The sequence below is a fragment of the Episyrphus balteatus genome, chromosome 2, assembly GCF_945859705.1.
Source record: "Episyrphus balteatus chromosome 2, idEpiBalt1.1, whole genome shotgun sequence".
In the NCBI taxonomy this organism is placed as follows: domain Eukaryota; kingdom Metazoa; phylum Arthropoda; class Insecta; order Diptera; family Syrphidae; genus Episyrphus; species Episyrphus balteatus.
The window spans coordinates 75,534,367-75,548,206 of record NC_079135.1 but is presented as its reverse complement, the minus strand read 5'-3'; the positions used below and the strand labels follow the sequence as shown (position 1 = coordinate 75,548,206).

Genomic DNA, 13,840 nt, shown 5'->3' with positions numbered 1-13,840 from the left:
TTTGGAAATGGTTTAATAAGGAACCAAATAAGTGACACAGTTGATACAAATTTAAGCTATACTCACCTCTTTATAAGATTCTATACTATTCTACGCCTACATTTACATAATCAATATTTTATGTTAATTAACTGATAAAATAAAAAAAAAAAAAAACAGGCAAATTGGTTTTGTATTTTGTATACACCATTTGCTTTATATTTTATATAAGCATTTTTTAAAAATTGTTGGACAGTTAAATTAAATTCTACATATTTTTAAAACTGTTTTTGAACCATAGATTCATTGCTTATATTATTGCACAGTAAAATTTATTTTGTTTTTTCAAATTGTCTTTTGACAGGCGTTATTAAAAACGGTTAAATAAAAAAACACATATGAAGAAAATTTTGTCCTTCTTTTCAAAGATAATTATCTTATTATTATACCTAATAATTTCTCTAAAGCAACGCAATCATAAATATAGATACACATTCAGTTTGGCATTTCAAACATTTAAAAATTCTCAAAAACGAAACAAAAAATTTTGGAGATTGGATTTCAATCCGATAAAATTGAACACAGGTTTGAATTTTCGATTTTAACAGAAAATAAAACAACGCTTCCATATAATAAAATGCACGACTGGGTCGCACGAACTTGCTCTTAGAGTTCAAGTTGCTTAAATATTTAAGACTTTTTATATAGAAACTTGGGAAATGTAGGTATATATAAAAAAAAAAAACAAAACAAAACAAAAATTCATTTTTCAAAAAAATAAAACAATATCTGAAATCAAATCGCCCCACAAAACAAGTATGCAATTTTATTTGATATATTAAGGTGCATTTTTAGAAAAAAAAATTTCAAAATCGTTAGAGCCGTTTTTTAAAAATCTAATTTTTTATAAATAATTTTTTGAAAAAAAAGTTTAAAAATAAAACTGGTATGCCATTTTTTAGAAATAACTAATCAACATCTAAAAACAAAATTTCAAAAAAATTCAATGTCCCGTTTTCGAAAACTTGATTTTTCAAAAAAAAAATTTCAAAATTTTTTAAAAATCCAAAAATTATTTTTTTCAAAATTTTATTTTTGGCTTATATTAAAATTGTATAAATGCTTTTGTATAAAAAATTTCGTTGAAATACAATAAGTAGTTTTGCAGAAAATCCTATTTGAAAAAAGCGGTCCTATGGCAGGTACCGTTAATAATGATTTTCAAAAAAAAATTTTTTCTTCAAAAGATAGATCTTGTTTAAAAACTCACATTTGAATTTTTTTAACAAAATCGTTGGAGCCGTTTTCGTGAAATTAAACTTTTCAGAAATTTTTGTATGACAGGTACCGTTATTTTTGGTCCAAAAAAATTAATTCCAAAAACCCCTCTGGAGAGTCTCCAAAAACTGCTACATAGCAAGTTTGAAGTCAATCGGTCCATCCGTTTAGGCTCTAGTTATACAGACAGACAGACAGACTGACAGACAGACAGTCTGTCTGTCAGACGGTTAGACGGACTTCCGGGACCCACTTTTTTCGCATTGTCTATCATCGTAATGTCATGGAAAAATGTTATCTCAACTTTTTTTTTTTTGTACGAATGCATAACTTGATATATAGTACCTATATCGCAAGTAAAAAAGTGCTTCAAGTTGCTTAAATTTTTTAAAACAGTTTGCATATAAAATTGGAGGATAATGACGATTTGTTTTCTTATGGGGTCAGTTTAGGTCATTGTCTCATTTTTAAGGAAAAAAGAAAAATTCTTCATTGGTGCAATGTTTTTGTTTTTTCTTTTATTGCTCCTACAAAGAAATAGTCTTAATCTAATAAGTACTTCCTCTTTCCTTTATTAGATAGATAGATAGATAGATAATATTCTTTATTTTTTCATCATAAAATTTTACAATTTTTATAGTTAAGAATAAGGACATGGCAATACTGCCGTCTGCCTGATATGACATTTCATAATATGATCTTTCCTTTATTACAGCTGCACACCGTGCGTCGAGACATTGACTCAAAGATGCAGGTATTGTATTCCAGGTCCGACTTTATACATTTTTTAGGTCTTCAATTGACTCTGAACAATTCTTAGTAACCTTGGGTCAATTATAATTGATCAGATAATCTCAATTTGATTGATGTCTGGCATCTAGGGAGGCCAACTTAATACATCAAAATTATTTTCTCCAAAATACCTACCTCTATGAATTAAAAAAAAAAAAAAAAAAACAAATAATACACTCAGAAAAAAAAGTTGTAATTTTAAGAACTTTATACTTTGGATCAACAATTTTCGTAGGTTAAAATAAACCCAACAACTTGCAATTCTTGTAAAAAGAACGCAATTGATAGCTATTAAGATGGAACTTTTATTCTTGTTTTAATGATAAAAGTTGCCAGAATTTTAAGAATTTAATAGTAAAAACAAGAACTTTATTGTTAAAACGCCAACAACGAAAATGTTAACTACAAACAGCATTGTTAACTTAATTAAAGAATTAATTGTTGGTTCAACAAAAAAATGTGCCAATTTCAATATTTGTTAATTCATCTTTTTTTTTTTTTGTGGAAAAAACACAATGACGTCGCAACATCGTTTCTTATTGCAAATTACAATGTTAAACTGTTAAAAAGTTGTTAATATTTGTAACTTTTTACAACTAAGCTTCTGGACTTGATTTCAATGTTAATTTGTCAAATACAATCAAATGGGGGAAGCGATAGATAGGTATGTGAGAAGCAAATTGTATGCTTGTTTTCATATTTGAGATTATTCGTCGTAATTTTGACATTTCGTCGGCGTATAGCAAAATTGTTCTTAATCCACTTTTTACCGAAAATGATTTAATGATGCAGTTTAACTAATTTGAGGGTGCTCTTTGCGAATTTGAAAACTTTTTTTGTCAAAAAAATTTCATTCCGCAGATAATATAATTTAATGGGACATGGAACAATAAAAACAGGGAAGTAGTCTTTTGAAAATGAGCCCGAGTATTCTTGATTGTTCTAAGTCCCATCATATTTTGTTCTAAGTCCACCTTTTATTTAAGAAAAAAAACGTACTTGTAGGTATAGGAATTGTTCTATGTCCAATTTTGGGTTTTTAGTTTAAAATTTTTGTTAAAAATAGTATGCACCTACTAATGAGGTAAACTTGTATATTTATTCAAGAGAAAAGAACAAACTTTATAATAAATATATCTTCAATGGCAAAAGAGCAGAAAATTGTCGCTTTAAACCAATTTGAAACTTAAACATCGTCCCCTGTAAAATTTGCTTTTTGTGACTTAGAACAATTTTGCTTTACGCCAACGATTTGTCAATATTTAAATTTTCACTGGGAAATGAAGTATAAATTAAAAATAAAACTTTTCTATTCGTTTATAAATAGTTTTCGAAAAAAATAGCTTATTTCCATATGATAACGACCCCAAAAACACCATCCGGTTAGTATACATGTTTTTGGAAATGGCCAATGTCAATGCTCTGGAGTGGCCACCGCAATGTCCTGACCTCAAAACCATAGAAATTGTAGGTACAAGGATCTTGTTGATTGGGATATTAGAAAACGAATTTTTATTACAATCCAGGTTTAAACAATAATTTACTGAAGAAAAAAAAAAAAAGACTTGTAAAATTGTATTTTTTCTACGTGGTCGCACAGAGGATGAATCTTGTTATTACTTTTATTTATCTAGGCCCGTTTGCTGAAACAAAACATTATTAATTTATGTTGAACATAAAATCTCACTATCTACTTTTTCCTATGTGAATTATTTAACGAAATGTTTCAGCTCCTTTTTTATACTTTAACAATAAAAAATTCTTTAACAACACTGTAGTTTTTGTTTTATTAATTAATTTTTTTTTGTTTTATTAATCAAATAAGACGTTCAGAATAAATTAAAATTTTTATTTACATACATACATACTTACTTCCTGCCTGATTTTAACGCGTTGTTTGTCTTTAACCTTAAATAAGAAACAAATAAAAGCAACTCTTCAAATTGCCATTAATTTCATTTGAATTGCCGCATCAGTTATTCATAATTTTGTGCTTGTTTTTCTTAATTCCAATTTTTTGAAACTTCATTGTAAAATTATTTACTCCAAATGCAAATAGTTATTTTGATAAATAAAAATATATTTATAATACAAAATTTTAAACAGCTCCATGCCGATGGTTATCACACAAGTCCAGCACACCAAAGAACTCCACTAGTGCCACGTGATCTAGGAGAGGATTTCAATTTGGATTTCGACGACGATTTCCCAATTGATGCCAAACGCGGCCCAAAGAACGCAAAGTGAGTACTTTCATACCTAAAATTAGTCATAACCTCAAAAAATTGATATTATTGCATGTGTATCTGCATTTGTAACAGGCATTCTTGCGAGTTCAATAAATCATAATTTCATATCTAATCCATAGAAACGTTTTTTTGAAATATTTTTCATATACATAATCTCATTCTTTCATAAATATCGCATACATGTTTGTATGTACAAGTGCAGCTTTTTTAAGTTCACCATTTTAGTTATTTGAATTATACTTTTGTATAAAAAATATTTAAGCAACGCTTTCACATTATTGTTATGTTTCAAATCCAATATTGTTTTTTGTCCTCGTATATTTCCATTGAGTTTTGTCACCATCAGTTTTTCAGTTAATAGTGTGAAAGCACATTTTATTTTGGTTTACTCCCAACAAAGCTAAGCTTAAATTATAGTTTAATTTTTTTTTTTATATTTTTTTTTCTTATATTTATTTCTGAAAAAATAAAACAAAACCAAAAACAACCCTTAGTTTGAATATTATGATGAGATAACTAATAGTTTTATTTCGAAAATCCATTCCAGCAGTGAACTGGAGACTGCAATAGTATCACCACCACCAAAAAGGTTGGATACGTATACATTTATTCAAAGTTAAAATTTATTTAAAAAAAAAAAAACAAACAAAATTAAATTTAAAAATTATGTTCTGCATTTATGTTTTCTTTTAGTTTAGAGAATAAACAAAAATATTATGTGAACTAATGATTTTTCTCAGTTATACCTATAATTTTTGTTTGGAGTTTTGGTTAGCAAATTTCCTTGCTTCTATAAATTACTACGTTCCGTTATTAAAAAATTATAAGTGTTAGCGCTTTATTATTCTTTAAATAAAAAATATATGCTCCTTAGGGGTTTTTAATACAATGATTAATATTCTACTATTTAAAAAAAAATGCACATTACAATTTTTGTTTTTTGTTTTCAGGCAAGCATAGTTACACGCTTATGTTCCAAACCACTTAGAATTATATTACTTTATTGCACTGCATTTGAAAAACTTGTATTTATTTATCTCTATCTTTTCAAACAATACTATGAAGGAAAAAAATAAATTACTATTATACCCTACCTTTTGAAAAAAACATGTTATATTAAATAGTTTCTAACTATGAACATTCACTTTGATAGCCCTAAGTTCCCTATAATATTCCAAAATTCCTAGCTAAACCATAAATATTTCTATGAAATCTCTTCTGTGTATTTAACAACTATCATTCCCCAAGTATACATAAATCCCTTTAATGTTAACAACTTAAACAAATTGTACCTACGTTCAATGTTGAATTATTAATATAAGAAAAAAAGGACGTGCTACCTTACGAAGAGCCTAAATCCTATAGAAATCTATGAAGAAAGTTCCCTAAACATAAATATTTGGTTGATTAATCCATGTTAGACCAAAACTGGATAATAAGTGACAAAAGCTCTTTTTTGGTCCTTTTTTTGGGAAAGTTTATTTTTATGTTTGGGGAGAGTGTTATGAAGTTTATTATAGGACGCTTTTTTAATATTTCACAGTATCAGTTTCGATTGCTATTTTTTTATGTAAGAATCTGGTCTCAGGTCAGTTGAATACATTTAAAATTTTTTGAAAGTCTATAAATTAAACGTCATACACCGGTTGAACTTAATTATTCTGAACTGCTTTCAAATTTGGTTCAGTTTTGGCCTACCTTAATGCACTCTATTTCAAGGTTAAGTGATTGAAATTTTTCGGCAAACCATGCCGTGCAATAAAATTTCAGTTTGGCAGAGTTTATTTTAAAGCCCCGTAAAAATTATGATTTTTTTCCCTGTGGAATAATCGTTAGTTTAAAACCGTGCTTGTTTGCCCAAGGTTAGCCCAGGATAGCCCAACTTTTATTTTCACTATCCTACGCTTACTTTAAAAATTATATAAGCATGAGTTTTTTTTCACTTCACAATAAAAAAATAGTACGCATACACCACAGTGGCCTTTTAAAATTATATTTATAACCATAGTTAATTAAAAAGTGTAAAAAGGACAATTGGTGCTTATGGCAAACCGAAAAAATCAATGATTGTTACACTTGAAAATATATTTGAGTTTTGTAGTTTTCAAGGTGAAATGAAACAAATCAGCTTAAGCTTTTTAACAAGATGGTTATATGGATTACATTCAATCAAGTTAGAGTTCTAAGTAAAATAAATAACATTTGAGGCACACCAGTGGATTTACTTTTTCTAAATTATAAATTTAAAAGGTCACTGTGGTGTATGCGTACTATTTTTTTTTTTTGTAAAGTGAATTTTTTTGTTGTATCTTTTGAAAAAATAGTGGACTAAAAAAAAATCGGGCTATCCTGGACTTACGTTTGACAAACGAACCACAGTGCAAAATTACATTGAATAAACAAAATTCAAATTATACCAATATGGGTGTCAAACGATAGGTATTTTTGTACTGAATCATTAAAGATGAAATGACCATTTTGTATTATATTTGTTTTTGACAATTGACAAAAATGCCAAATTAAAAAAAAAAAAACATAAAATACCCAATATTGGAGTCAAATGAAACGTATTTTCTTACGGAGAAAGAATAAATTTGATTTTTTTTTGTTGAGAATAAAAAAAAAAACATTTTCAAGTCTACAATTGTACAATTTTTCCCGCAATAATTCCTGCAAAGAATGGAGCATGAGAGTCCATACCGCCGACATGCTCATTTTATTGTGATGCATGAGTAATCTTTTGAAGTTTGACATTTTTTACACTGAATCATAGGTATCACTGGTTAACAAAATTAAACTTTTTTTTTGTTGCCGGAAAAAAAATATACTTTTCTGAAGGTTTTCGGTGTCAGCTCCCGTTTTTGAAATATTACCGTTAGAAAATGCAGCAATTCGCACCTTATTCTTTTATATATGGAAAATTGTTTGAGCATATTTAGTAACGGTTTTTATAAGAACTATTTACCACCTTTTTAAATCTGTTTAAATCTTTCCGATATCTTTTTTACTGCCCGAGATATCCTCAATTGTTTGGTATTTTTATAAATTTTATAACGTCATTATCTTCTTTATAATATATCAAGCCAAACCCACTGACTTCAGTTTAAGATATCTCGGGCAATACAAAAGATATTGAAAAGATTTAAACAGGTATCGAAAGATGGAAAACAGTTCTTAGTTAGAAACCGTTACTATATATGCTCAAACAGTTTTCCTTATACAAAAGAATAATATCCGAAGAACTCAAAAAAACGTTTTTTTGCATTTTCTAACGGTAATATCTCAAAAACGAGAGCTGATTAGTTGTTTTTGACTTCGGATTCGAGTTCAGCACACTGAAAACCTTCAGAAAAGTATATATATATTTTTGTTTCGGCAACAAAACCCTTGTAAACCAGTGTATTCATAAGCTTTTCAGGAGCAGAGCATCATTGGAAATATGCTGGTTCTTCCCATCAACCCAAAGTGTAGGATCTGGTATTTCCATTTCTAGGTTCCTTCACGGAGAAAAATAAGGCACTTTGAATAAAAATGATGCTCTTCTTAAATCCCATGTACTTAAAACAATAAGATTTCTAATGGAATCCGTTTAATTTCTATGAAAATCAAAATGAACTTCACGTTATTATATTTTGGTTTATCGACCATGGCTATGCCTCACTTATGTACTTATTATCTTAGTATCAATAAGTGGTTTTAAAGATAATTTTAACGAAAAAGTATTTATTCATCTTATTAAAATTAAAGATATTTTTCGACTTTAATAATATTGCAAAGTACCCTACGTATTCTTGATATTTATAACTAAAGTTAGCTTGGATGTTTTTAAAATCAAATAGATTCCTTTTAACTTTATTATATCAATTCTTGTAAAAAAAAGACTAAATGTAGTTATTTTTACATTTTTCCTGATAAAAACTTCTCTTCCACTATAACATTCCCAAAGCAAACAAATTAAATTAAATCTCCTTCACACATCTTCATGGTGGCCTAGTTCGAGGTTAAAGTGCAATTGTTTTTCTTTAATATTATATCCTTTTTGCAAACACAAACACACATACAAACACGCATTAAGAGGATATAAAATTTTCAAAAAAAAAATTAAAAAGAAAGAAAATGGAGGTGAATAGATTTGTTAAAGAAAAGGAGTGCCATACGACCGACGACGCGACGACACGTCGACGACAACGATGACGCTCAGTGAATACTTAAAATGTCATTGCATATCACTGCATTTTCAGTGCGAAGTAGGGTGATTATTATGGAGGTAAGTTTTCAACTGCTTATGCTTATCTCTCAGGCACTATAGTTTACTTGGTTAATAATTCTACAGACTCCATGAAGTGAATATGTGTGTTTGTGTACCATAACGTACCATCACCACCGTCAACGACGACGTCAATTCTCTGATGAATGTAGGCATTCTTTTGGTGGTAAATCCTTTATACTAATAAATAGACAAGCTGCTACTGTGAATGTTCCTGTTTATCCTGTGGGACAAAATAAAAGATTATTATGTCAATGACCGCTGTTTGAACTGGTGCACTATACTGATAAATGTGTACCTATCTTTTATCTAGCTACTTGAACAGGGTGATGCGTCTTTTAGAGATTTTTCAAAGGCTATGTTCAGATCTTATATTAAAAATAAAAATGATTTTAAATAAAATTGATCATCAATCATCATAGTACTGAAAATAACTTCTTTTTTTGGGAACTCGCAATTTTTTTTATTTTAAAAATACTTAAATCAACAAAAATAAATATTTTTGAAGCGTAAGGAATGTTAATGAAATCATTAAAGGTGTGAAAAACTAACAATAACAATAAGATAAGATGAGAAATAACAAATTCATTATTCGGTGTTTTTGTAATTTATGTTTTTTGGTAAAGAAAAAATAAATAGAAAAAAATATTGTTTTTTTAACGTTAAATCTTGAAAAATTGAACTTTTTGAAAAAATCACAATACTTATTAATAAATACATAAATAATAAGATATCAAAAAGGATTTGAGGCTTTTATATACTCCAATGATTGATTTTATGTTCGCGTTTTAAAAACTCTTGTGAATATTTCCGATAATATCCAAACACGGAAAGTTGAGGTCCAAACTAATTTAAGTAGTTCTAGTTGGGTTCTAATAGCTATTCTGAATTCTTCTGATTATGTGGTTTGGTAACTATTAATATCGGTAGCCGCTATCGAATTTATTATCAGCCAAAAACCCATGTATGAAAAAAGTTATTCAAGCTGAATTGTCGAAAGAAATAGTTTTCCGTTTGTAACTTTTTAACCAAGACAGGTATCATAAAATTATTTTGCAAATTTTCTAGATCGTGTAATTCTCTGCGAAAAAAATTTGTATTTAAGAAAAACTATCGAAAAGTAGTTTGAGACAAAATTGTAGATAAAGTGTTCCTCTTTAAAGACATATTAACAATTTTCTTAAAAATTTTACGTATGCTCTAGAAAAAATTTAAATTAAATTTAATTCAATGTCAAAAATTTCCAACTTTATTTTAAACAATATATTTCATCGTTTCGGCTAGCGTTTTTAAAATCGAAAGCGAAAACATAAGTTAAGGCCAATATTTTGATAAGGATGCAAACTACCGGAAAACCCATTGCTATCAGTTTGTAGATGAAATGTTCCTTTACAATACAGCTATTACTTTTTATGACCAGTTTTAAGGACTATACTATATTTTCATCCATAAAATGTTTTCAGAAATTATTCTCTATACGAATTTTTGAAATGGTACAAAAATTAAATGGCCTTCAAAAATCTCACAAAAAAAACTTTCAATAACTTCCGCTGTTAAAGAGTTGTATGAAAAAAAACGACATTTAAAAATTGAATAGCATACTTTTTTGGCACACATGTGATTAATATCTTTTAGAAACTCATTCTTCATGATGAGACTATAAGGTTTTTACCAATTTTCACCTCTCACCGAGTGTCAGGAAAAAAACGTCTATTTTGATTGGACTACTATTAATTAAGCTAAAAGGTAATTAAATTGAGTACACGCACATATTTATAAGTTCATTATTTATGCTTTGGTTGATATTGATAGAAGAAAATGGATTACATTAAAACTAATCGATAATCGTGTTGAAATCTTTCGAACAATTGAACAAAAAAAAAAAAAATCTGTTTTTGCAAGACCAATTCTTCATAAACAAATTTTGGATTATAAATAAAACATATGAATTTAAATTAGGTAATTTGTTATTTAATATTTTAAATTATTTAAAGCAGACACATATAGGTAGTCTAGGCTTGAAAAAACTATGTAAAAAGAAAATTGATTAATTATATTTTCCAACATAATTTGTCTTTAGACGCTAGAACCACCTTCAACCATATCATTTACCATCGATCTATTTTTTGCCACTTTATTTATGGGTGCACCCTTAAATGCATTATTTTATCGATTTCACAAAAAAAGGAATAAACTGATTCACTGAGTCGGAGGGGAGTAAAATAATGCGTTGTGCATAAATTCCAAAGAACACACGCATAAATTCAACACATTAGCTAAACGCGCTAAATAGGGTGACCATCTGCATTATTTTATTAAATTTATTTAACGCAAAAAAATTGTTTTAAAAGACAAAGTATATATAACAAATGTTTGAACAGGGTTAGTACACAAAACTACTTTCTTATTCGATATAATCCTCATAACCTCCAAATTTGCAATAAAGGAAACAATAAGTTGAGTTTAAAAATTGAGAGATCCCGAATGCTTGTTCGAACTTTGAAAACGAATTGGTATTCAAAATTAAGATCATCAAACATCATCGAAAGAGTTTCAGATTTTTAAAGAATATTTAAAAGTTGTCAGTCACCAAACCTTTCTCCTTCATGAAGTGTTGTGCCTCAAATGTATGTATTTATTTCATTATTTATTATTTCATTGCAAAAAAAAATTAAGTTGGTCACCATAACTAGCTCTACGAGATCCTGTGTCTGTCAACGACAAGGTTAAAGGGACAAAATATACTGAGATATATGTAATGCGTGAAAAATTATCACGTATATTAGTGAAAGCAGAATACAAAAGGACTACATGTCTATTATAATAATAGTCAAAGAACTTTACTACGTCATTGTTGTGAGGATTAAAGCAATTGCGTAGCGTACGTTCGTTGGTTGCGTAGATTTTGTTGAATTTGTCGACCAACTTCAACCAGAAACGTGTTATTTTATTTTTGTTCCATTTCAATATTTCTTTTGTTTGTTGAAATGAGGGTGGTTTTCTTATGCGTTTCTGTTTGTGTAGATTATTTTCATCTTTTCTGTCAAATTCATTACAAATAAACAACTCAAGCTAATTGCTTCGTATAGCCTAAAACCACCCATCTTTATCCCAGACAGAATTGGGGTGGGTAGAAGATACATAAAATACATACATAAATTTATATGAAGGTACATACTTCTGGGTTCAGCATCTAACCCAAATTAACCTCATATTTTTATCCCCTCTGGTAAGGGTTGCATTTATGAAAAAAAGGCGATTAAACGATTGAACGACCTCTTATGTTTTATTTTTGCTTTCGTGTGCATTTCGCCGAGTTAAAATAATTCAAGTGATATCAACAAAGAGTAAAGTGGACGAAACAAACTTATCAACCTGCTCAAAAAAATGAATCTTAAAATTTTGTTGGCAAAGTATTTTAACTCCTTAAATTTTAAAGAAATTCCAGAAAACCAGAAACTAATTATTCCCTTACTTTTTTTATCTTGGTCATAATGCCATTTTTAATTTTTGTTTTAATTTTCTTAAAGTTTATCGGAAATTGTTTAAAATATCAAAATATAACAAAATCAAGTTATAACAAAAATAAACTTTTTCAATTATTTTTTTTTCATATATAAAATACTTGACCTTTAAAACGAAAGGAATACGTGTAGGTGTAAGTATTGTATAAATTTCCTTGTTTTTAGCTGTGGTTTACTCGATGGGGGCATAACCATTTGAGTGTGCATGGATATTTTTTTTTAAGTAGGTATGAAAGTACACAATCATAAAATTTATATTCACCACTTGTTCGAAGTTGAAGAATTTGAATAACATTCCGTGGTGAAATAATTAGCTACCATGATTTGGAGCTTAAGTTAAGTTTTTTCTATGCAATATTTTATGTATTTAATATTTAAAAAAAATTTTCTTTTTAGATCTATTTAAATTTAAAATGAAAAATAGAGTATACCCTTAGAACCGTTTATTTATATAGGAAAGTTACTCTTATACTATGATTTTGATACCAAATTAAAAAAAGGCTTATTCTTATTCAAAATCCACAAAGTGCAATTTTGTAACTTAACCCCTAAGGTCCCGAAATTAATATCATTGTGTGACAAGACAAAAAATAAAATATATACACTTTTCTCGGTACCAAAGTAAAACTACATATATTTATTTTGTTTTCACTTTTCAAAATACCCTCAAAGTTTGGACTCAAGAGCAAAAACGATTTTTTGAAGTTTCAGGTCTCTGAAAAAGGTCTTTCTTAGGCCCAATTTATTCACTTTCCATTATATTTAAAGTCGCCATTAAAAATTGAAAATCTGTCAAATCGGATAAGAATTTTTAAATTTCCCATTTTAAATAGCGACTTTAAATTTAATGGAGAGTGAATAAATTGGGCCTCTTAGGGCCAATTTATTGACCCTCCATTAAATTTTGAAATTTATCGCTTTAGTTAACGGCCTCGTTAAACTATTGTCGCCTTTAATGCCCAATTTATTCACTCTCCATTATTTTTAAAGGCTACATTAAAAATTATAAAACTGTCAAATCGCATACAAATTTTAAAATTTCCCTTTTTTAATGGCGACTTTAAATTTAATGGAGTGTGAATAAATTGGACCTTAGTATACATCATTAAAAATTCATTTAATTCACTCTTCTTTAGTTAAAGTCCTTACTTTTAATGGAAACTTTAAATTTAAAACTCTGTTAAAAATATCCTAGGGATTTTTTATTTTGTTTGAAAAATAATCTATCAAAAGCTACAATTTTGTCAAATCAAATAGATTTAAATTGGAAGAAAAACCAAAAAACTATGCCCCGTAAGTATTTTGCAGCTGAAAACGCCAGAAAATTCAAGAGATTAACGATATACCAGTGGTAACAAAAGAATGCTACAACCTACAATTGAAACCATGAGAAGAAGAAGGAGTTAAGTGAAATTTTTAATTTTTTCCATCGGTGTCAAATAACAACTTAAATTTAAGTGTTATCGGCATTCATCTCGTGTCATTGGTTTAGAAGTAAGCTTTATATCTCTTCTTCTCATGGCTTCAATTGCAATGTTATGTATGTTTTGTATGTATTATGCAGCATCTCAAAAATGATTAGTTTTGAAGTGGAGAATATAATCTAGTAGATCTAGTATTATCTGTGCGAAGTAGACAAGAAATGCATTAATTTCTTTGAATTTTGTTCTTTTTTATGGTACAAAAAATTCTAGTCTGGCTTTTTTCATAATTGTGATGTTTTTTTAATAATTCTCTAGCTCATTTGACAT

General features: G+C 28.2%; 1 protein-coding gene across 10 annotated transcripts in view; it reads left to right on the top strand.

The window, feature by feature from the left end:
• LOC129910830 (proton channel OtopLc) overlaps positions 1 to 13,840 on the top strand; it is a 92,184-nt gene that overhangs the window by 40,980 nt on the left and 37,364 nt on the right. For 4 of the 10 annotated variants that reach the window (XM_055988406.1, XM_055988410.1, XM_055988412.1 and 1 more), the window contains exons 3-4: positions 4,156 to 4,292; positions 4,846 to 4,887. In XM_055988406.1, coding sequence (XP_055844381.1) covers positions 4,156 to 4,292; positions 4,846 to 4,887 — 179 coding nt within the window. Of the gene's footprint in view, positions 1 to 1,972; positions 2,012 to 4,155; positions 4,293 to 4,845; positions 4,888 to 13,840 lie in introns of all 10 variants that reach the window. The other 6 variants (XM_055988411.1, XM_055988415.1, XM_055988414.1 and 3 more) reach the window with 3 other exon arrangements.